The sequence below is a fragment of the Ochotona curzoniae genome, unplaced genomic scaffold, assembly GCF_017591425.1.
Source record: "Ochotona curzoniae isolate NIBS_2020 unplaced genomic scaffold, NIBS_Ocur_1.0 contig_2210, whole genome shotgun sequence".
In the NCBI taxonomy this organism is placed as follows: domain Eukaryota; kingdom Metazoa; phylum Chordata; class Mammalia; order Lagomorpha; family Ochotonidae; genus Ochotona; species Ochotona curzoniae.
In genome coordinates, this window is record NW_024465369.1 from 30,979,124 (window position 1) to 31,003,606 (window position 24,483).

Genomic DNA, 24,483 nt, shown 5'->3' on the forward strand with positions numbered 1-24,483 from the left:
CTACTGCTTTCCCAGGCCATAAGCCGAGAACCAGATGGGAAGCAGAGCAGTTGGGACATGAACCAGTGTCCATATGGGATCTTGGCAAATTGCAAGGAAAGGATTAGCCAACTGAGCCATTGTGCAGGTTCTATAAAACATGGATTTTGATAGAAATGTATTTCTGTCCATCAGTGAGGCGGATTTTCACACAGGGCTATAAAATCCATGAATGTGCACAGTGCCACCCTCATCTCTAGTAGAAAGTCAGCATTTCTGTGAGGGCTCTTTTCAGTTCTTTATTTTTTGTCCTTCTGTCAGTTTAGAATAAAGCCAAACGGAGTCTGTCATACCGAATCTACATTTTCATTGATTTCTTTTTCATTTATTCATTGATGTTAAAAATGACAAGATGGAAAACATTCACACTAACATGGAAGAAATATAGCATTTACAACCTTACTAAAGTTTACCAGAAAGTTCTCTTTCCTCCCTTGCTACTCAAAGATTTTTATGATTCTTTCAGCAGGTAATCAGTTCATTTTGGTTTTAGCTAATGAGAAAAATCCAGGTGTTGTTTAATTTTTTTTTGTTAAGAGTTATTTCAATGGCAACAGAACCCAAGATGCAATGTTCTGAATTTTTAAAATGTAATTTACTTGCATAATGAATTTGATTGAAGTAAATTTTATATATTTCCTCTGTCTTCACATTGTGTTGTGTAAATGTGCTAATTTGTTTTTATATCCACTTAGTTTAAAGCTTTAAAATTTGCCTTTTACTATATTGTCAAATACCTCTTCTCATTTTGTATTCACTGTCAAAAGTGTGTGAAGGATAAAATAGTTAAGTCAATTCACGCAAGGAATTCTTTCAAAACACATTTTATATGAAAAACCTGAATAGTCACTTAGGCCATTTTATTCTACTTCTTATCAAATATCTTACTGAATAGTTAAAAACTTCAAATTTAAAATAAAAAGCTATTTTCCTTAACTGGCATATGCTATTTAGATCAACTTTGAAATTTGGAGTATAGCATCACTGATATATTTCCTTTTATCATTTTTGTCAGGTATTTATTACTACTTTTTTAAAAAAAAAATCAAGCTTAGCATTAAGCTGAAATGTGAAGCCAAGGACTGATGTTACGAATACCCCAGCTTTCTTTTTGTCTGTGATCACCAGTCCATGAACAATAAAAAAGGGTATGTCAACAGAGTGGTCTTGACTATGACTTTTTTGTGTGTTTCATCTCCAATTTCAAGGTCTCAAATCGTGATCTCAGTGGAGTGGGAGGTGGGGACCTTGTCAGTTTTCTCCTGGTGACCATATCACAGGTAAATTGTGGTTCTGTTTGTATCTTCTGAAGGGTTACACCTTGTCAACTTTTAAAGTTTCTAACAAGGTGGATACGAGGCTAAATCCAAAATAACAAGTAGCACCTGATGCTTCTTGTAATTCTTATGAATTTACAAGGGGAGTTAGGGAAAGAATGTGGCTATTGTTATTAACCGGGCGGTTATTAAGGGTTATTTAAGGGTTATGATTATAAGAGAAGGAAAGAGCAGGATAAGAAACCAGACAGGTTTTGGAAGAGAAGTAGCTGGCAAATTACAAATAAGATACCAGGAGTAAAAATTTATTTCCTGGTATAACATTTTCCTCAGCATTTCTTTCCCCACAAGCCAAGTGATCCAGATGTGAATGAATCCTACCGTCAGCTGCGCACCGTTCTCCATAGCGGACACTCATGGACTTAAAGCCGTCAGCACAGAAACACTCATAGCTTCCTTTGGTATTTTGGCACTTCTGGGGACAGACTCCAAACTGCTCACACTCATTGATGTCTGTAGGCAAAATCAAACCAAACACGGGAGTAGGCATACTCCCATCCATTCCTTAGAGGAACTACTGTGGCTCAAAATGCATTTCACAAGCAAGATTGAGCAGGGTGCTAATGAGAAGAAGCAAAGCCAGCCATATTTATGGAACACGTTTGTTTCACATTGCTGTTTTAAATGCTTTTCACAGTTGTTTCTCTCCAAACACACACACACCCAGGTAAGGACTGCCATTAGGCCCAAAGCCTCCAAGTTGACCAGGCTGGAGACAGAATTTAACCTGCAGAGGAAGACTGCACAACAGCAGGCGACCATCTTGCTCTTTAGAAAGTAGCTGTTGTGTTATTTCATAGTATCCCATCCCTTATGCCAAAGAGTTTCAAGAACAAGAGCCACTGCTTTGGTTTTTCAGGTGCATTCTTAAGCTACAATTTCCAGAAGATGCCTAACAATCATTTGAATGTGCAGATAAAGAAAATTCACATAATCAAAAGTCATTCTGACAAGCAACCTTTGAAGTCCTTATTTTAAATTCATTCATGTCTGCCATAAGGACATGAATAATAAATACCTTTGCTTCACTTAAGATGAAGAAAACATGCCTTTTGCTTATTTCTTTTCATTTCACCTCACGTTGGAAGAGGAAGCAGCCCTGAACACCCACGTACTCAACATTCACATAAACTCTACATATACCTGAGCATGCCCTTTATGCTAAGTACTTTGTTAGGCACTGGTAAGATAGTACACATAAAAGGGAAAAGTGATTGGCATTCTGGAGAATGTTCATGATCTAGAGCCACGAATTTAGCCCCACTGGGGAAATTAAACAGTGCTTTAATAAAAGAGAATGACTAAAGAACCTAAACAGCATCCTTTTCTAACAAGAATGGGGGGAAATATACTCTACCGAGGCAGAAGTTTCTGTCCAAAATGCCAGCTCTGTAGCCAGGTTTACAAGAGCAGATAAAACCTCCTCCACTTAATTCAGTACAGTTGTGTTCACATAGATTTTCAGCACATGTCCTGTTTTGCCCTAGATCTGGAAAACAAAATCTCAGCATTACAAATGAAAAAGCACAGGTGATCAGGAGACGCACCTACCCATAATCTACTATAGGACTTCTTGAGCAGACTTCTTTCATAACCCTGGAAAGAAAAGTGGCCTGGGGAGCCTTCTGGTAATGGTGTGCATGCCACTTACACAATGTAGCTGAGGTTAGCTCTTTCAGGCAACTTTCCCTTTAGGCGCAGCACTTCAAGGCTCATTCTCAGAACTTCCCATTCTGGACGTTAGAATTAGGAAACTGATGATTCTACAACTACCACCACTTCTTTAATAGCATGTTTTATAAAGATACATAGATGATAGTCAAATGTTTGGATAGATGGATGGATGAATAAAGGACAGAGAGAGTGATTAGAATAAAGTTATAAATAGAAGGAAATTACAAAGTTCTAAGACTATTCTTTGCCTAACATTGACTAATTCATTGTATTTGCATATATCAAATGCTGGGCAGGGTACACTACAAAACATAATCATAACTCATGCAACTACTGTTAGAGCCATAATCTAGCATACTTGGAAAGGAATTTTGTAATATGCATGCATATATTAGGGTTTTAAAATATTCATACTCATGTCACCAGTTGTTTTGTTAATGATTTTCCCTCAGCAAGGAATAAAAATATATATATTATGATTTATGTTTAAATATTATACTATTTTTATAGTAAGAAAAATGTGAAAACAACGTGAATGTATATTCAACAATAGGGAATAAATCATGCTATCAAGTATTTTATCAAATCTAAGACATCAGTGACAAACTATTATTTTGTGTAGTATATTCTTTAAATCTTTAAAATCTGTGCAAAAAAAAAAGGAATGTGCAAAAAAGGACAGCAAAAGAACACCAAATTTTATTATTAATTTTCTCTTAGTGATGAGATTAAAATGATTTTGACTTTTGATTAGTAATGTATTTTCTAGATTTTATCACTTTCATTGTAAGATTCAATAATTTTAGAGGATTCATATGGGATCCCCTTGGAAGCCCAGCTGTTTGGGATCCAGACATTCCAAGGGAGACTTCTAACAGTTCAGACTCCACCTATACACTTCAGCGCTCATCATGGGCCCCAAGATCTTGTCTCTGCCAATATCCACCCCAGCCATCTGGCTTTCATTCTTGTCATTCTTATCAGTTTGCTTCTTTCATCTTCGGTTTCCATCTACTCCTCAACCTAGATCTTACAGAGGAGCTGATGGAGATGAACATAAATAAAGAGTGAAGGGAGTGTTTATCTCCATAAAGGATCCCTTGGTCACAGGCTTCTGAATATATCAACCAAACTGCGAAATCTCTGTGCCAATTCTTTCAAAGAAAAGTTCATTTTTTTCTTTCTGTCTTTTATAGTATTGCAATAAAGTGAATTAAACAATGTCTCGGGAATCCCTTAAGCTATGATGGCATCAGCAAAACAGTAAATTTTTAAAAAGAAAGATAATCAAATAAAGCACCATGATATTGAATGAAATGCCATTACTGACATGTATACTTTGAAGCCATACCAAAAAGTCTTAAATAGATTGAATCTGAGCTCTTCACAACCACACTTTGCTAAATAAGCATAAGATTTTGTGTTTTCTTCTGAAGCAGTTTCAGTGTTTTGTGTCTAAGAATTTTCTGACATTACATAAGTTACATAACTTGTTGTCACAAGGTTTTTCATGGCATTCTTTTATGATCATTTAAATTTTTGTAAAGTTGGTAGTGATGTCCCCCTACATCTCTAGGTACACATACCCTATATTAATTTGGATATCGTTGAGCCAGACACATGACCTCTGTGGGTTACATGTGCAGTATAAGACATTAAAATCTCCCAGTTTTAAAATAAAAATTTCTGAACTCTGTGCTCTCCCACATAACAGCCACTAGCAAGAGCAGAAACCACATAGCATTGTAAGATTCTCCCTCAATTTTGAGGCCTTTCTTGCAACTTTTTCTAATCGAAAAAAAAAAAAAGTCAATTCCATTCAAATAACGATTGATTTCCCCAAACCCAATCATGACAATCTGTTTTCCATTTTATGAAGAATGAATAAGAATTATACAAGAAACAAAGATTCAGAATCACATAAGTATTTGCAACCTGAACTTCCCTTAGTTCCTTAAAAGTACTAGAAAAATATTTTAATGTTTTCCTATTTCTGGAATAAGAGAATATATTTTTGCTACACACACACACACACACACATACAGAGGAACTATGAGAAATGATAGGTATGTTAATTTGCTTCACTTTAGTACTGATTTCACTATGTTTATGGAAACATGTTGTACAGTTTGAACAAAGAAATCAAACAAATGTTTTAAATACCTCTGTGATCCTGCTAAGAACAAGAAAGGAGAGGCTAGGGGAAAGGAAAGAGAAATAGAGAAAGGGAAAAAAAGTCATGTGGGTTAGTGGCATCCAAGAACTGGTAGTTTAAATAAGAATTCTATGCCTCTGTCAAATTATTATCCCACAGCAGTAATCATGTATCCATGTAGCATCTGACAAGAGAAGCTGCTTCCTAACCAAATTAATGTCCATTGTATTTATTTCCCTGTTTTTAATTATTATCAATCAAGCTTTTAATTAAAAGTCATTTGAACAGACATTGCTGTATTTCATTTTAAGCCTTTTAAACAGCAATGGCAACTAAAAGAGAAACTCGTGGTTAGACCTAAGCCTGCCCTGGAAAAGTTCCAAACTCCTGAAACTGTTCATATTACCAGCCTCAAAATATCAGTACCCCAACCTGACACTCAGCTTTTCAAATTCAGCTTTTCAAAGTATCTGTTCATACTTTTCAAATAATAATCAAATCATTTTATTATGTCAGTTGCTCCAATCACCCCCCCCCCAAAAAAGCTATTTTAAATATATAGCAAACCAACTCAGTATGGCTGGTTATTCATACCCATCTGCAACCCACAAAAGAGAAAAAAATGCAGGTCTTTTGGGTGTCTCAAGGGGAAGGAAAAAAAAAATTAAAGCTCAAGAATTTGGAAGCCAACGGAACAATCTATGATGATAATGAAATCACAGCTTCTTAGGATATGAGGCATGGAGAATTCAACACATGTGTAAAGTGTCATAGCTGCTGGCAGAAGGACCCCAGGGCAGTTCTTCCAGCCTGGAATTCATACAATTGTTCAACTTCTGCTCTGTTATTCCATGTGACCTCAAGCAAGTTATTGAGCTTTGTTATACAGACAGTACGGCTGACTCGTGGAGAACATTGCACAGGGTGTAGGAGAAAGACCAGAAAGCTGTGAACTGTTAGCACATTCATTCCAAGATTTCCATCTAAACATTGAATTCAAACTACCTTTAGATTTTGCTCATCATCCTTTTCCTGCACAAAAGTAAATATTCCTTCCCTTCTTTATTAAAGCTCCCCAAAAGATTTTGTCCTAAGTGCCAAGGATTCTGCATTGTCATACAATGAAAATTTCTGCCACCAACAAATATAATATGTAGCTTCTGTTGGCAGGAGGCACCCAGTGAGGGAGGCAGAGGCCATGTTGTGCAGTTAGGTATCCCAGAGTTCAAACCCTGCTTAAAGTTCTTAATGACAGGACAACCTGGCCAGTATATTTAATCTGCAAAATCTTTTTGTCAGTTATATATTAAAAAGGTGATAATAAAACCCAACAAAGTAAATTAAAAAGAAACACTGACTTATCATTTTCTTTATGTCATTGCATGTGTTAAGCCTGAGTTACTACAATGCAGTATAAAAAGAAGGTTTACTTACTGCAGCCCATTTCATCTGAGCGGTCACCACAGTCATCAACATTATCACACACATAGTGCTGTGAAATGCAATGTTCATTGCTACATTTAAATTCATCTTGTGTGCAGGGTCTGGGGGTTGGTGGTCTACCTGTAATTTAAGAACAAGCTAAAGTCAAGTATTCTTCTGTGAAATCAGACACTTTCCTTTATGGTGATTCCTTTATGGTGACTGTGATTGCTCACCAAATTAGCACACGCTTCCTTATGCTTCCCAGGCTCCCTTGCAGCTAGGCTGCAGCCATGTGACTAGTTCTAACCTAAGGGGTCAGGGGTAAAGGACATACGTCTCTGGGGAGTCCATGTGCCTTTGCATCTCTTATACTACTGAAGCAAGCTTGAAAGCCACATGTCAGGTGACATAGCTACAAGATGGAAGAGGACTATACAACCACACTGACCTTTAAATGAATACGAAACCAATATTTTTGTTTTATTATACTTACCACTGAGACTTTGGAATTTATTGGTGGTAGCAGCTAATATCAATTATCTTGAATAATATAAAGTGATGAGAAAAGTAGGATACTTCATTAAAAAATATTCTAGCATATTTGGCCTTGGTTGAATAGGCAGGAAGCAGACAATAAGGAAACTGACACTGGAGACATTAAAGATAGAGATCCAGGTCAAGCAAAGGCAGTAAATTAGAAAACTTACTGAACTTCTCAACCAACAGAAAGAGGTCAGAAAAAAGAATGTTAGAGACTGACATTGTGGCATAGCACCTTAAGCCACTGCCTTTAATGCCAATCTACTGAATGAGCACTGGTTTGAGTCCATTTCTCAATACAGTCTCATTTTCAATATAGCTTTCTGCTAATGGATCTGGGAGAGCAATGGAAGAGGGTCCTGATGCTTGGATGTCAGAAACCCACATGGGAGACTCAGATGGACTTTGGGCCCCTGGCTTCAGACTGGCCCAGCCCCAACCACCGCAGATAGATGATCTCCCTTGTTCTCACTCTCGTTCTACATCCCCTCCCCTACCCATAACTCATCTTTTTAAATAAATAAATATTTTCTAAAGAGAGAGAATAGAATGTTGGTAATGTGTGATGCCTGCCATCTCATGAATTTGGCAAAGTAGCGTTAAGGGGACATGAGCCCATGGAAGAACAGGTTGACTGAAAGCAGAAATGCAAGAAAATCAATTCTGGAAATCTGCAGTCTAGAAAAAGCCAATTACTTTGGGATCCCAAACAATAAAAACTTAATGTTTAAAAGGTTTTAAGACACAAAGGCTGGTGGCACTGTTTTGTTGCATAATATGATGCCCAGGTACTTTCTAGGATGGCCTGAAAATGACAGTCAGTGGAGGGGGAGGTACTTGAGGGAGAGAAAGCAAGCAATTAATGTAGGTTCCAGAGCTGTGTCCCAGTAAGAAATCTGTGCAGTCCCTGGAAAGGTGGGAGGAGCAGCATTTCCCTATTCCCCCTCCACCTGAAGAGGAAAACCAACTCAGGCCCCTCGTGGATGTGAGCTGGACATGAATATTTTAAGGTCACATCAGCACAAAAGAAGAAAAATGGAGAAATTAGGTATTTATCTAAATGTTCCCAAACAGTGTATTTTTAAGGATAAGATGTATTTGAAATCAGTAGGAATGCTATTTCTCAGTGAAACTAAACTGCTCCAAAAAATTAACCCTCTATTTTCCTCAATGGATAGATTTTAAGACATACTCAAAGTTCAGAAAGAGCTCGGATATCTCAATACTCAAAATGTTAAATTCAGTCAGTCTGTAATTTCTATCTTAAACCAATCCATCATCTTTTTTCTTTTCTGGGAAATGAATGCTCACTTCCAATGAGGACATTAGATAAGCACTGTTAACATCACCTGCCTTATTTAACATGGCCTCTTTAGCTGGATATTAAGCAGGAATATTCATTAATACACCTAAATTAGCAATTAGGCACTCTAGGATAAAGTGTGATCAAGTGTCACCTTTGAAAGCAGCATACATAGTAATTTACAAATGTGACTCAATCAGTACTCTGTGTTCAATATTGTGAGAAATGAGGGAGGAAGAAATATACTAAATATTTGAACAAAGATTTAAAATTAAGAGATATGGCAATATCTGGCTCAAGCACGATAGAAAGAAGTGGCCAGGATTGGATCTGGGTAACACATGTATTTGCAGGATATTGTACACAGTTACATCAATGGAGATCAGCACATATAGGCCCAACTTAAACCTCCACAGTAAAAACTGAAATCCCAGAGACACATTTTGCAAACTGAAGGCAACTGGAGAAATTTTGCTTACAGTTCTCCTCTTTTTCATCAGTCCCATCTCCACAGTCATCTACACCATTGCACCGCTGGTGACTGTAAATGCAACGGCTGTTGTCACACCGGAAACGGTGTGGTGGATCACAGGGCACATCCACTGAAAAGGCAAATTGGAGAAATGCAATTGAAAATTATGACTAGAGCAGAAGTTATCAACAGCTAAGATCACCAAGGCATCACCAGGCTTGCTTCAGTTGTTCATTCATTAAGATAAACAAAAATGTCTCTTGAGTATCTAGTACACATCAAGACTCTGCTGAAGACACTAGATACCAGGAACAAGAAAGACACCGGGTTGATTCATGACTCAATTAGCTCATCTTCCAGCAGTAAGTGCCAGCATCTTATGTGGGTGCCAGCTTGTATTCTGGTTGCTCCAGCTCTAATCTAGCTCTCTGCTTACATCCTGGAAAAGCAGTAGAGGGTGGCCCACAGCCTTGGGACCCTACAATTGAATCAGAAACTCAAAAGAAGCTCCTGGATCCTAGCTTCTTGTTGGCTCAGTTCTAGCCATTGTGGCCATTTGGGGAGTAAGCCAATGGATAGAAGATTTTCTCTTGGTTTGTCCTCTCTGTAAATCTGCCTTTCCAAGAAAAATAAAAATAAAAATAAATCTTATACAAAAAAAGAGAAACAAATCTTGTCCTCAAAAAAACTTTATTCTAGCAACGTATGAGGCTTTACCACTTACCCTTCACTTACCACTCTGATGCACCTAATGAGGAGACTCAGATAGACTGTAATGTTAAAGGGAAATGGACTTAGAGGTTAACTAAGGCATTGAATTTCCTTAACATGTTCCAGGCACCAAATATGGATTTGAAGAGGAAACATCATGGGGTATCTTCTCATACTTCAACCACAACAGACCTGCCTGTCTATATGCACACTGAGATTACAAGTGGGAATTTGTTTGAAGAAATTGTTCTCTAACAGTATAAAATGCATAAAGCAGTAGATGTTGGTCCAATTTTCTCAGACACAAAAATGAATTAGGAGGGCCAAGTGAAATCACACCAAGTGCTAATCACAAACTAAGTGTCTCCAGAATCCCATTCTGCATGCAATAAACTCCAGGATGTTTTCAAACAACACCACTCATGTCACCCCACATTTCTCCCACTTACAGCATAAGTGAAGTTCTTCATCAGAGCCATCGCCACAGTCATTATCGCCATCACATTTCCAAAATGATTGGATGCAAACATGGTTTTTACATTCAAACATAGTAGCTGGGCAGTATGTACCATTGGGAAAGCGTGTGGCTGTTCAGAGAAAGGAGATATATTCAAATGATTAAACAAACTTACTTGTTTTGAAAAAGTTACCCTACTATTTCTCCTTTAGCTACTGTAGCTGCTCTTCCTTATTCATTCTGATGTATTATTGCCTTGCCCTGACTAGGATTCTGATGGAACATGTGTTGACAACTGGCTAAGTCCAGTTTTCAACAAACAGCATGGGTAGCACTGAGCTTTGTTTCTGCTGGCAAGTGTCAGGACTAGCTTGAACTGTAACACATTCCAAAAGTTTCAATGAAACTAGGTGTTAAGGTGTGGCAATCACATTAGCAACTATCTATTATGGACAATCACCAAAAAATAATATTTAATAAATAATTTACAAAGGCTGAAATGTAGACAATCATATTGGTTTTACATTTTTATAATTTATATGCTAACATGCAACCCAGAAATTTTACAATGCTGCCGACTCAATCTGTTCAAATAGTAAACCAAAGTTCCTATAAAATGTTCACTCATTGCTTGAATATTATTTTTGGCTTGAAATTTTTTTTATCCAATTGGTAATTTGTATAGCATAATAATACAAGATAAGTAGTCTACTAGTTCAGGCTACTTAATAATTGATTTAATGAAATGAAAATGGATCTACTGTATGACCCAGCTATCCCACTCCTGAGAATATATCCAAAATAAGTGAAAGCTGCATTTGAGAAAGTGACCTGCAGTTCTATGTTTATAGCAGCTCAATCTGCAACAACAAAGACATGGAAACAACCCAGATGCCTGTCAGAAGAGAAATGAATAAAGAAACAGTGGTACATCTTCTCCATGGAATAGTACTCAGCCATTAAAAGGAATGAAATTCTACCATCTGCAATAAAATAGTTTCAAATAGAGACCATTATGTTCAATAGAACATTCCAATCCCAAAAGAATAAATAATATATGTTCTCTCTGATATAAGGTAACCTTCATGCAAAATAAAATTTAAGTAGATATAGGTAAGCATATACATACATATACTTTCATAGATGAACTGTATAATGGAAACTAGCATACTGGGAAGTGAAGATATGCTTCAATATGCATCTCTACTCCTGAATAAAAGGATGACTCCCAATAAAACTGTTCAATATATCTTTACAATACGGATACTATACTTTCTACCATTGTCTATGCCTACAATGCCATGATACACTTAAATAACAGAATGATGGACTTGTGACTTGTTGAAGGACTATACTATTATAACAATATGGGGGAAAACAGCGGGGATGGGTAAGATGTGGAGGGGGAATCCTGTGCTGAAAAATTAAAATATATATATGGGCGGGGGATTCTTCTATTCAAAGAAGTGGTACATGGCAGGTGTCTACCTAAACCATCATATCCTGCTAAACATGTCCAGGGACTTACGACAAGTGGCTTCATCAGAGGCATCCAAGCAATCAGCTCTTCCATCACATTTTAGGTGGTTTAGCACACAGTGTCCGCTGGTACACTGAAAATAGTCAGGATGGCAGGTCCTCACATCTGAAGAGAGAAGATCATCATGCCCAGAAGGCCTTCTCATTTTCATGCACGGTTAATGCATGGACTATTGCCCCATATACCCCTCAAACCTACCAACTATGATTAACATTTGAATAAGCTGTCAAAACTCACACTTTTCCTACTCACCATATGGAAATAGAAGGACATTATATAATCTCTAGCTCTTGAGATTTTACTCAGAAATTCAAATTTCCCAATTTTTTTATATTTCCTAATTTTCCTCAACTCTAACACTTAGTAAAGAGCCATAAAAATTAGTTGGGGTTCAGGATTCCTGCTCCCATGCTCTGACATCTATACTTTGCTCTGACCATATCTTTCTGCGAAAATTAGAAAGACTGATGTAATTTTTTACAAGCCCATTGCAGATTAAAGTTTGCTTCTAGGAAATGTTTTAGTTGAGTATTTTTTAAATCCCTGTTGTTTTTTCCTGTTATGTTGACCTAGACTACTCTAAGTATAAAGCATACAAAACACAGAGCAGAAGATACAGTATTATGCCAGTTTTATATATTACATAAACTACACAAAAATCACTTTATCCTAAGAAGGCCTTATAAACACGGATTTAAATCACCACTTTGCTATAGCCCAAAGTCCTACGAGAACCTTCTGCAAAGGCTGTAGACAGTTACCACAGTCCCGCTCGTCTGAGTTGTCTCCACAGTCATTGTCTTGGTCACAGATCCATTGAGATGGAATGCACTGCTGACTGGCACACCGAAACTCACTCTCCGTGCACTCTCGGGGGGCTATAAAGGAAAGTCATATGGCCATCAGTGCACCCCATGAATCACACACAGAAAATGGTATTGAGTCTACCACCCTGAACGTGCCCGATCTTGTCTGATCTCGGAAGCTAAGCAGGGTTGGGCCTGGTTAGTACTTGGATGGGAGAAAATGGTATTGTAAGCTGGTCAAGGCCCCCTTGATTCCCAGGACCCTTGTGAAGCCACATGCCAGAGGTCTGCTTGGACACATCATTCATTTAAACTTACACCTTCCTGGGCCCAATGCAATGGCTCAGTAGCCATTGGGATCCCATATGGGTGCCAGTTTTTGTTCCAGCTGCTCCATTTCCCATCCAGCTTGCTGCCTGTGGTCTGGGAAAGCAGTAGAGGATGGCCCAAAGCCTTGGGACCCTGCACCCACGTTGGAGGCCTGGAGGCGGCTCCTAACTCCTGGCTTTGAATCAGCTCAGCTCTGGTCATTGCAACTGTTTGGAGAGTGAACCAGCAGATGGAAGATCTTTCTGTCTGTATCTCCTTCTCTCTGTAAATCTGCCTTTTTAATACAAATAAATAAGTTTTAAGAAAAAACTAGACCTTCCTCTTCAATTTTAAGTCTATAGACAATGGTTTGTATTAAGAGGTTTGACCAAAGGTGTTTTCTTAATCAAAGTTTAATTTTCTTCTTTTATTATGTCTTAAATTTGTATTGGTATAAGGAGAACAAAGTTCATCTCTTCCACAGTAAAATTATAAGATAATACCTACTTCCTTCCCACTTTCTCTCTCCCCTCCTTCCTTCTGTTCTTTTCTTTACTTTTTGCAAAAATATGAGTTCATGACTATGTGTACCAGTGTTGTCGCAAATATAGTTTTGTAAAACTTTGTTCTATGCCTCTGTCAAATGGTTAAGAATGTTAGACTAACATAGTTTTAACAGTAGGTGATTACTCTAAAATTTATGATACATGAGTGAAATGGTCATTTTTTCCATTCAATTATTATTTATAGTTGTCTATTTTCCCATTAAACTAAGATCTTTTTGCTTTTTACTTGTTAAACTTCTTATTTAGTGACATATTAAGTCTTATGGTAATGTAAATTTAAAATACGTTATCTCAAAAAATTAAAAAAGAAGAAAGAGAGAAAGAAGGAGGGTAGAAAAAAGAGCAGAGAGAGAGGGAGGAAAGAAATGGCACTACGTTCTAGAATCTGCAAATCATACTGTATCTGTTTGAAACTAATTAAGATTTAAAAATACAGAAAATATTACTTCATTCTATAAACAGAACTACATATTTGATCTTGTAAAACTCTAGATAATCTTTTAAAAGATCCAACATGAGTTCTTTTTCTAAACATTAAAATGCCACTTGGAGTGTCCAGCTGTTTAAGTACATGAGTAGGTAATACTTACAGTTGTAACCAAGATTCTAAGTATTTCAGTTAAACACCATAAATAGTGATCACATTTAATTCTAAAAGGTATTTCATATTAACAAATTTCAAATCAACGTTTATTATTGGTATGTACTGAGAGTGGGACTTCACTGAAGTTGTTTTTAAAGCATGTCCCATGATCCAGGACTGACCCTGTGATTTGACGTGATTCAGACCTTTGGCATCCTTTCCTGAAGCTCCTTGTCCAGTTCTTAGTAGCCAGCCCCTTCAGCTGAGATGGAAGAACTAAAATCCTGACCTGTCACTTCAACAGAAGCCTTTCTGCAATACTTAACTATTCCAGGAAGGACAACAATCTAAACACAAGTTTCCCCTCCTTTGTTGTTATGAACATTCAAGGGAAAGAGCTTAGAAAACAGGATTTTTGCATTCATGCCTTTGTTTTCTCTACTATTGGACTCGATTTTTTATTTCTAACGTATGTATCTGATTATATCTGATTATATCACACTTGTGATAAATCAACCCTAGTTCCATTTGAGAAATAAGTTGGGTGTTAAATAAAATGAACAGAGGAAAGAGTTCATAAATATCTTCCTGTTCTGAAAACTTGAGTATAATCATCTCAGGAGATGTTGGGTCTTTGGTCACAGTGAAAGTAGAACTAAATCATCCAGCAGAAACAAAGATGTGAAAAGACAGTTGTCCTACCTTATGAGAAAGAATGGAATAGACAACTGGGTGCGTTATGCACCCAGAGTGTCCATCCTAGGATCATAGGACCAGAAGTACTCACCGCAGCTTTCCTCATCCGAGTTATCCCCACAGTCATTGTGCCCATCACACCTCCAGCGTAGAGGGATGCAGTGGTGATTCCTGCAGCGGAAATCTCCCAAGGGATCGCATGTGATGTCCTCTGCAAGGCACAATCATTGCAAAGAGCCCATGAACCCAGGGGCAGTAAATACACAAAGTAGTACTGGCTTTCTCTTGAGTCAGTGTTGCATCATCACAAGCACAAAGCCCTTGGAGAGAGGAACCCCAACAACATTTGTTGCCGGTATCCCCCTTCTTTAAGCTGAACTGAAACCTACACTACTGCTTGGAACTAAGTCCCCTTCCTTTTATACGAACTGTTCAAAAAATGAATAGGCACCTGGTTTGAAATTTGCAAAAAAAAAAAAAAAAAAGGTTGATATGGTGCCAAAAACAAATAAGCATTTCTATCATCATGTTGCCTTCAGTAAGTTCGGCTCCATATTAGTAAAATAACCTTTTATCTTCCTTTCTGCTCTTCCTGTTAAACCAAACACACACTCACAGGCACACTGCTTTCAAATCGGAACATATGCCTAAGCTTGTACCTAACCCTTGGTCCCTAGTTCCTCCCCTGCTGCCAGGGTGACTACAGCTGTTTCACAGGTGACATGGAAAGTCAGAAATACATCAGAATATGAAAACCCTACAAACAAAACATATTCTGACTTGAAGCTGAATTTCATTCAATTTGTAAGATGGGACATGCCACTGAAATTTGTCAAGGATCAATACGGTCTCTACATATAAGATAAATGACACAAATCCCCAATCCCTTAATAATGTCCTTCCCAATTGTAATATCCTTTGGGGATGAGATCTTATTTATGATTATACAAAAGAACTTCCTCCCCAACCCACAGCCCTGTAGAATACTATAAAAATATAACATGCTACAAAGGAAGATGACATAGGAAATGTACACTCATTTCTTGGCACTTGGATTTTCTTGTTCCTTGCCCACTCCCCTGTAACCCCACCTACCACAGCCTTGTTCATCACTGTTGTCCCTGCAGTCATCGACACCATTGCACACTGCCCACTGTGGAATGCAGCGGTAGTTTGTCTTACAGCTGAACTCCGTGTGGTTGTCACAGTTATGGACAGATGACACTGGAAAGGCAGGAGGCAGCAAAGTCAGAATTAAAGTCTTGGGTCTGCTGGGGGATAATACCTGAAGGCACCTTTCTGTTGTCATACTGAAGACAAGGGTAACAAGGATCATGGCGGCATGTTGCCACTATCATATTGAAGACATGGTACTGATAGGTAGCAATGATTAATTACCAACAAAACCAGTGTTGGCACCAGACATCTGCTTCAGATGAGAATTGTTCATAATGAGCAGAAAAACAGAGTCCTACATTTCCTCACTCTCTTGGGGCCATTCATCTATTTTGCAGTGTAACTTTTATAGGAGGTAGATGTACAAAAGGACTAGGTTGGAAAGCCTGACTTGCAGTGTTAGTTCTGCTAATAAGTAGTAATGCAGCCACATAAGCCTAAGTTTGCCTCACCTATAGAATGGGAATAAGTAAATACATTCTCTAGCTCACAATGTTTCCCAGAGGCTGCATTGAGAAAATGGTAGCTTTTATTATTCTGTCCTGAAGAGTTACACAACCAGAGGAAGCATTAATCACTTCAGTGGTTGAATCTGACTCAATCTATGAGCAGTGCAGCTCTATACTGATTTGCCATGCCAGACTTTACAGCGGGGGCCAGGAATATGCATCATCCACACATAAAGAAGGGGGTTAACATTCTCTGTGAAGCCACACACAGGAGTTTTGTCTCCTTGCTCTGGCCATGCCTTGCTCCTTCCCATCTCCCCACTCCTCTTCCAGGAACTCACTGCATTCATGGAGAGGCTCATCTGAATGGTCTCCACAGTCGTTGTCCACATCACACTTCCAGGATGAAGGGATGCAGCGCCCATTGTCACACTTAAACTGGCCTGGATGGCAGGTCCTGCTGGCACAGTGGGAGCTGTCTTCATCTGAGTTGTCCCCACAGTCGTCCACTGTGTCACATTGCCAGGCTTCTGGAATGCAACGCTTGTTGGCGCACTGCCACTCATTAGACTCACACCGATGATTATCTATAAGTGAGAGCATTTGGTTGTCAGCTTAGAATAAATCAAGAATGAATGTTCCCAATGCATGCTAATGTATCCTGACTTAAATCCTAATGTACTTTTTGTCAACCACACATTATTTGACTATTACTGTCTCCTAAATTCTGTGTCTTGCATGCATAATGGAGTGATAAGGTCTGCTAAACACTTTCTCCTGTCCCTATTCCCTTTACACGGCTTTTGTTGCTATTGTTGATGTATTGATTTTAACTTCAAGATTCTTTTCTTTTTTTTTAAAGTGGAAACACAAATCTATACCAGAACCAAGCGTCTTTGTTCAAATTCAAGGTGAGCAATGCTCATTTCATTCTTAACATGAGCCCTCCAGGATTCTATACCTAGCATATGGAGAAAAGCTACCAATTCAGATGTGTCATCTCCCTCCATTATTTGCATTAAGATTTCTTTAAAAAAAAAACCTATAAAAGTAGGTATGGCTTGGAGGTTTTTTCTTATTGGACTTGGAACTAGTTTTGCTCATAGCATTGAGGAAATTCTCATACAAACATGAGTATACACAATAAACTATAAAAAATGGGGTGGGTGGGAGGAAAGCAACTCAACACACCACAAAGGGCATGGTCTTCATCAGACCCATCAGGGCAATCCCGGTGAGCGTTGCATAGGGCATGTGGGCTAGTGCAGTTGCCATCCTTGCACTGGAAACGTCCAAGCCGGCAGTAGCGCTGAGGGCACAGGAACGACTCATCGGAGCCATCAGAGCAGTCTCTCTGTCCATCACATTTCCACCAGATAGGAATACACCTGCACAGACAGAATACCATATTTCACTAGTAAGGCACCAGGGGCCAGAGGGTCGGGCAAGAGCTCCCTGAAGAAAAGAAAGCGAACAGAACCTTTTAGGTAACATAGGCAGTTTTCCTGTGGACCTAGAAGCAAAACTTGATGAGACAGTACAGGTCTAGTAAGACCCAAATACATGCTGAAAAATGTGCTTTGGGTATGATGATTAAATTCTTTCCACAAACAACTGAATGAGTGCTGACAGCCATGATTCAGAAGCAGTGATTACTTTAGACTGACTTAGAAGACCTTTGGGACTGACTGGGAAATTGGAACCTGCTAACAGTTGTTAAGTACCTACATCATGATAGGTGTGCAGCACCAGAGTCTTAATCTCAGATAACTCATTTTTTAATCACCAAAATAATCGGATCTTGTATTTTAAGCTCTGATTTGCATAGGCAAATCTATTTCACTATCTGACTCAGTTCTTCTAACCATCAATGTCCTGTGGCTACTGTCAGGAAAATAATCTGAGGCTGTGTTTCATAGAACAAAGGATCATAAATGGATTTGAATGCACCCTCCGGCACAAGATCTGAGAAGTTAGGCCTGTATAGGTGTGGAAAACACAATGAAATTCTATCACCCCAAGGGCTTTGCTTTAGTCTATTTTTAATATATGCCCTGATCCTAACACTCAGGATATACAAGACATACATACTTGATTTCCTCTCCGCAACATAAAAACTCACATACAGTTTGGTTAACAAATTCCTTCTATTCACAAAAGGAATTACCTGAATTTGGAGAGTTTTGGTATGCTCCACATGGATTAAATATTAAATATTATATTAAATATTAAATATTATGCATTGGGGCCACAAAGTTCAATGTGTATAGAATGGATAGAAAGGCACTAGAGAAAAAGAAGAGCCTTACTTCTCATTGTTGGCACACAGGAACTGGGTGCTGGAGCACATGGGCAGGCAGTGGGTACTGCCACCCATGTGGACAGTCTGGAAGTCATCCGGACACTCACAGGTGAATCCATTTCCTCCTTCTTTGATGAGACAGAGATGAGAACAGCCACCATTGTTGATGCCACATGGATTGTTCACTAGTGAAGGAGAAAGAAATATGTGAACTTCCTTACAGGGAGTATGAAGCACATACTACTCACTACCTAACTTGACATTAACTTATCTCTTGAGAGGATGAGAAATAGTTATCCAAGCTTTACACTGTTTCTGAAAGTTCATAAATGGACACATAACTGAAATAGGCAAGCTATAACTCTGTGCATTGAGAAAATCCAAAGCTACCAGAAGCAAGGTTCTTACTGGTGTAGAGTAATTTTAATTTATTTTTAGGAAACAGTATTTTAGTTGGCACACAATAATTGTGCAAATTTAAGTAGCAGCCAGAATGTAAGTGAAAATTTTAATTTCCAGATGCCAGCACCACGTCACAAAAGGGTCAATCTCCATCTGCAACATCGGCATGCCATGATTGCCAGTTTAAGCCCCAGTTGTTCTGCTTGAGAATTAATTGCTTGATGATGTACCTAAGAAAGCAGTGGAAGATGGCCCAAGTACTTGGGTTCCTTCCCCCTCATGTAGAAAACCCAGATAGAGTTTCACACTCCTGGTTTTGACCTTGTCTAGTCACAGCCATTGTAGTAATTTGGGGAATGAACCTGCAGATGGAGTATCTCTCTCCCTGTTACTCTGCCTTTCAAATAAATAAGTTGTTTTTTTTTTTAACTTCTAGCAGATGTTCTTTAGTCATTCCTTCATTCAAAGAACACAAGCAAGGGAAATTTGAACAATGTGAATGGTTATACTGTACAGTGTCATTACTAATTTTCTGGGTCACTAGTTGGATGTGAAAACTAATTTCTAGAGAAATAATATGAAAAATATCAACTTTCAAAAAGAAATGCTGAATACCTTTCTTTTCCTAATTCTGATTTTCCCTTAGTTCCAAATTTACTTTATGTTCAGCAAAACTAACACAACACATGAGACCCAGAAAAAACATTGTGTTCTCAAAGGACTTTCCAGATCTTTATTAGACTACATCTGGAGCAAAAAAAATCTTGAATATTCTGAGGAAGGATATATATTCACAAGCAAATAAAAATACATCTCTAACCAGAGACATTGCCATATATTGTTGATTACGTTATTATCTTTAAGAGAATAAAACATCTATTTGATACTCATCACAATGTCAGATACAAATAGACATTTAATGTTTTAAAAAATGATTGTAATGCTCTTTAAAGCCCTATTTGAAAGTAGGTTTATCCTAGTATTAAGGAATGATTCTTAAATTCCTAGGTATCATACCTGAATTGTATAAGGAGAAGTCTTTATTTTTTTCAAAAGTGCTTACTTAATATTTAGGGCCAAAATGTCACAGCATTTTAAACCCACTTGAAAATAGCTCATTCCTCTCAAAAAAATAAAAGAGGTAAATATGGGAAATAATAATTGTTAAATCTGATTAACCACCCCCCCCAAAAAACAGATTTATGTTTAAAATCATGCTAGATTTTTTTTTTCAAAAAAATAACTTAAGCAGCCTTTTATGCAGCCGGGCAGTAAGTCTAAAAATAGTTCTCATACTTCTCAGTTCTCAACATGTTTTAATGAACGAATTAACAAGTAGCAACAACCCTATACAACCATCACATAACAAAGGAACTGTGAAACTCCTCAATCACCTACTCACCAATGGGCTGCCTGTACGGGTGATACACATGAATGTCAAATGGTCTGTGCGTTGTGTTCACCAGCACCACCCTACCAGATCCATCATATTTGTTTCCCTTTTCAACCGTTCTTGTGTTCCAATCGGTCCAATAAATGGTGTCTTCAAAAATGGTGATGGCAAAGGGGTGAGGGAGTGTCCCATCGTACACTGTGTGTCGACGGCGGCCCTCCAGATCAGAGTACCTGGAGTTGGGGGAGAAAGCAGTGACTGAGTGATCAAGCCTTCTCCAACACCTTCTTAGACAAACGAACTAACAAATGAGTACTGACATCCAGCCTGCAGACACAGCTGAAACAGATCAGATTCTCCCCAGAACTGCTCATTAATTAAAAACAAAACTAATCTGAGAGGATTTATTGTGGCTGAATGAAAGATGTCAGTGTTGAACAGGCAATGCCTAAAAAATAGGAAATGGCTACAGGAGTTTACTAATGCCTAACTGCAGTTGCTTTCCTACACCTACAGGTACCACAGCAGTTACAGTTTATAACCTCCTTAAGCTGATATGTTCCATCAAGCACACTTTTTGGTATCATGGTGTGAACAGTATCATGATTTCGTAAATCACTGGAAGAAATCAGGATAGCAAGACAGAGCAGAAGTTACACCTTTTCACGAACATATGGCAAAGAGAACATTCTAGAGGACAGCTGGTTCTTCAGGAGAACATAACAGGTATAACTGGCTCACTTTGCATACAATAGCAGCACATTTAATATTAAGACACATCCAAGATACCTATTAAAAATGTTTTTCCAGACGAGCAAACCTGCGAAGGAGATTCCCTGATTTCAGGATGTCTACAGAACACCCATGGTCAAATTAACTAAAATATGTCTTAATTATAATTTCTTAATTGTAATTAATTTCTCATTCATTACTATAAGACTACATAAGAACTCATTTCCAAAACTGTGAATATTTTAATATTGCAAATTTTGGAACAGATTCCAAAACTCAAACAGGAGGTATAGCAAACTAAGAAACTTGATAACGCTAGTGACACAACATCAGAAATATTTCCTAAAATATTAAAATTTATGTTAAGTAGTAAACATCATAAAAATTTGAAACCCTGGTTCTCTATTGGTAAGAATTCAAATAATAACTAAAACTTTTGTTACTAGCTATTTTTCAAAAATAGACCTGAAACTAAATGAGGAAATTTTCCTTTCAGTTTTTATGTGACATCTTCCAGAGATTTCACACATTCCTGTGAGTTTTGGTTTTTGGTTTTGTTTGTTTCTGTTTTGTTTTGTTTTGTTTTGCATAGCTTTGCTTTGTTTTGTTTTTGGCCTGACCGAATCACAGACATATTTCCAGTGATTTGTCGGTGCATCCTAGCCAATGTACAGGAAATTGGCTACTTTATAAAAATGTGTTTCTTTCTGTAGCCTATGAAATAAATTTTTCAAAACAGACATTATCCTTCAAGAAGTCACCAAGTCAACATGACTGCATGATTATCAAAACTTATTCATTCCTACTTCACAATGCCTAGTGTTATTATTTGATTTTTAAACTTAAGCCTATTGCCTGAATTCTATAATCCATCCATAAACATTTACCTTATCAAGTTTTATCCAAAAATGAAAGGAATATTATGTAGTTAGAAAACTCAATTGAGAGCACCCAGTAGTCCTAAAAGCACAAGCCATTTCATTTAAATCTATGTGATTTTTCAAGCACTGAAAAAAAAGTCTGTAAGACCAAAAGGCAACTTTCTACAAGAAAGTTTCTACAAGAAAGTTGCTGAACCTGATTCAAGCACCTTCATGCTTCTATTAATTCAATATGGGATTGTGTAAGAAGCTACCTCAGATCTTTTATATTATTTTCAGGAGAGAATACACTCTGTTGGAAAGGCAACAGGTGTCACTGCTGTTACATTCTGTAAAATAGAAAGAAAAAAAAAAAGCCTGGAAGTATTACAACTGACTCTCTCTAAATGTGGCTTCTACCCTAATGGTGGCTTAGTATCTGTTAGGCTAAGTTCTGCAATGAAAATACCTTAGCACATCAATTGAAGTAGGTATATGAAAAACATTCAACATTCCCAAAGGTACTAAGGGTTAAAATTCTTATGCTCTTCAATGTCCAAAGTTTCATATTTTACCTACCCTCCACATAGCTTAAAATTGACATCCTCAGCTATCTCCAGGGGCTGAGCTCAAAAGAGACATGAGGGGGTAACAGAGGTTGATGGCCCACCAATAAAAGCTATCTAGCATTCTCTTAACTCAGGACATGGGGTGGCAAGGAGTCTTCATCACATGCCAACAGAGGAGGATTCTGAGAAATTCTCTCAGTTCAACAAGAGAGCTCTGGGATTGATTAAGTATGCCTGCCATGAACACAGAAGGAAGAAGCAGTAGGATATGCACCTGGTATCTTTTACTCCAGTGGTGTTTCCCACAAGAACATTTTTAAACTGACTTGAACAGCAAAACAAACTTAACAGGACGCTAGAATTTTTAAAGGCCTTTGTATGGCTCATGTGAATTAATGGCACTGCTCAGCTTTTGGGTTCTTGTTCATGAACTCTTACTGTAGTCCAAATAGGACAGAATTAGCCATACTCCCCAAACAAACAGGTACTGATTTGTTAATAATGTTTATCATCTTATTTATACAAAGTACTTTTCATTGAGCAGCACCATATGTAAAACACCTCTTAAAAATTATCCTATTATCAGGAAGATTTAAATCTACTGAATACATGTTGACAGACTGTATTGCTACATGAACTAGGTGGTCTGCCTATTAACAGCTCTAGTTAGAAGTAACCTCAGAGTAACTTTCACTCCATACGTCAGTTAGAATATTCACAGAGTTAATACATTGGAAATACAACCTATGATGTTTACAATAAACAGTTCCCCAGTTCTTTTACTCTTTTCCAGATACGTACTCGATATAACCCAGGTGAGCATCTGCCCAGTACAAGTGATCATTGGTGTAGTCAATGGTGATAGCATTGGGCCACTCTAACTTGGTGGAGATGATCACAGACTTATTGGTTCCATCCATGCCTATTCTTGCAATGTATGCACGGTGACCCCAGTCGGCCCAGTAGACATACCTGTCGAAGCAAACACAAGGCAATAGTCCATGAAGCCAAAAGAAGTCAGTAGCCAAAAGATGTGACTTTTCTCCTGTTATAGCAATGCAGGTTTCAGTTTTCAAAAATTCCCAGAAAGGAAAGATGGTTACCAAAAAACAATATAAAAGGAAAGAGAGGAAATGATGTTACAGGAAATGCTCAGGAACGCATCAGTGGTTATGACAAAGCAAGTCCAGTTTAAAAAAAAAGTATTTTTACACCACAATTTTCTTTGCATGCAGTAATAATATGTGACTTAAAACATGATGTCATAGCAAAGAAAACAGAACAGCTGATGAGTATGATTTTAACAAGTTGTGATTCAACCCATTATATACTGAACTATTTACCAGGTAGGAAAAATGGAAGACAAATTCCAGCAAGATACTGGCCCTGAGGCAGCTACATAAGCAGTCTTTTTTTGGTAACAGAAGTGGATTAATGGCATAAAAGAAAACTCAAGAGTACAGGAAGACAATACCCATATTGAGGGTGAAGGACAATTCCTCTGGGGTTATCAAAGCAGAAGGTGTTGTTGGCATCCACACAGTGCCGGGCCAGAGTGAGGCGGTATCGGCCTTCAAGGTCAGAGACGAGCAGGCAATCCAGCTGGGCATCTACCCAGTAGAGCTTTCTGAAACATCCAAGAGTTACAGCTAAAGTTAGGTTGTGAGACAGTACAAATGTAAGTCCTCCATTTTCCTATTCAAGTCACCTGAGAATCACACAGACAGCTGTTAGAAGGTGCTTTTCCCTAGGCAGGTAAGGTCAGAAGAAACAGAAGTTGGCCTTGCTTCAATGAAGCAGTCAAACTGCATGAGGGTGTATGCTACAACTCTCACTTAAAGGCCAAGCCATCTTGGGAAGTCACCAGGATTCTAGTGTTACTTTCTTCGTGCTTGAAATTGGCTTTCCTGGGCAACCACAGCCAATTCGAACAGAGAAATAGAAGTGGGTGTCACAAGCCCTAGCATCAGTGACTAAGTTAGGGGCC

The 24,483-nt window shown here is 38.0% G+C and overlaps 1 protein-coding gene across 1 annotated transcript in view; it reads right to left on the bottom strand.

The window, feature by feature from the left end:
- Window positions 1–24,483, bottom strand: part of LRP2 (LDL receptor related protein 2) — a 198,817-nt gene that overhangs the window by 22,278 nt on the left and 152,056 nt on the right. Inside the window, exons 53-67 of the mRNA XM_040971679.1 lie at window positions 23,971–24,123; window positions 23,298–23,468; window positions 20,345–20,568; window positions 18,548–18,725; window positions 17,430–17,626; window positions 16,580–16,825; window positions 15,709–15,837; window positions 14,705–14,824; window positions 12,415–12,531; window positions 11,642–11,758; window positions 10,106–10,243; window positions 8,953–9,075; window positions 6,640–6,768; window positions 2,734–2,865; window positions 1,698–1,829 (exon numbers count right to left, since the gene is read on the bottom strand). Of these exons, the coding sequence (XP_040827613.1) occupies window positions 1,698–1,829; window positions 2,734–2,865; window positions 6,640–6,768; window positions 8,953–9,075; window positions 10,106–10,243; window positions 11,642–11,758; window positions 12,415–12,531; window positions 14,705–14,824; window positions 15,709–15,837; window positions 16,580–16,825; window positions 17,430–17,626; window positions 18,548–18,725; window positions 20,345–20,568; window positions 23,298–23,468; window positions 23,971–24,123 (2,306 nt within the window). The remainder of the gene's footprint in view (window positions 1–1,697; window positions 1,830–2,733; window positions 2,866–6,639; window positions 6,769–8,952; window positions 9,076–10,105; window positions 10,244–11,641; window positions 11,759–12,414; window positions 12,532–14,704; window positions 14,825–15,708; window positions 15,838–16,579; window positions 16,826–17,429; window positions 17,627–18,547; window positions 18,726–20,344; window positions 20,569–23,297; window positions 23,469–23,970; window positions 24,124–24,483) is intronic.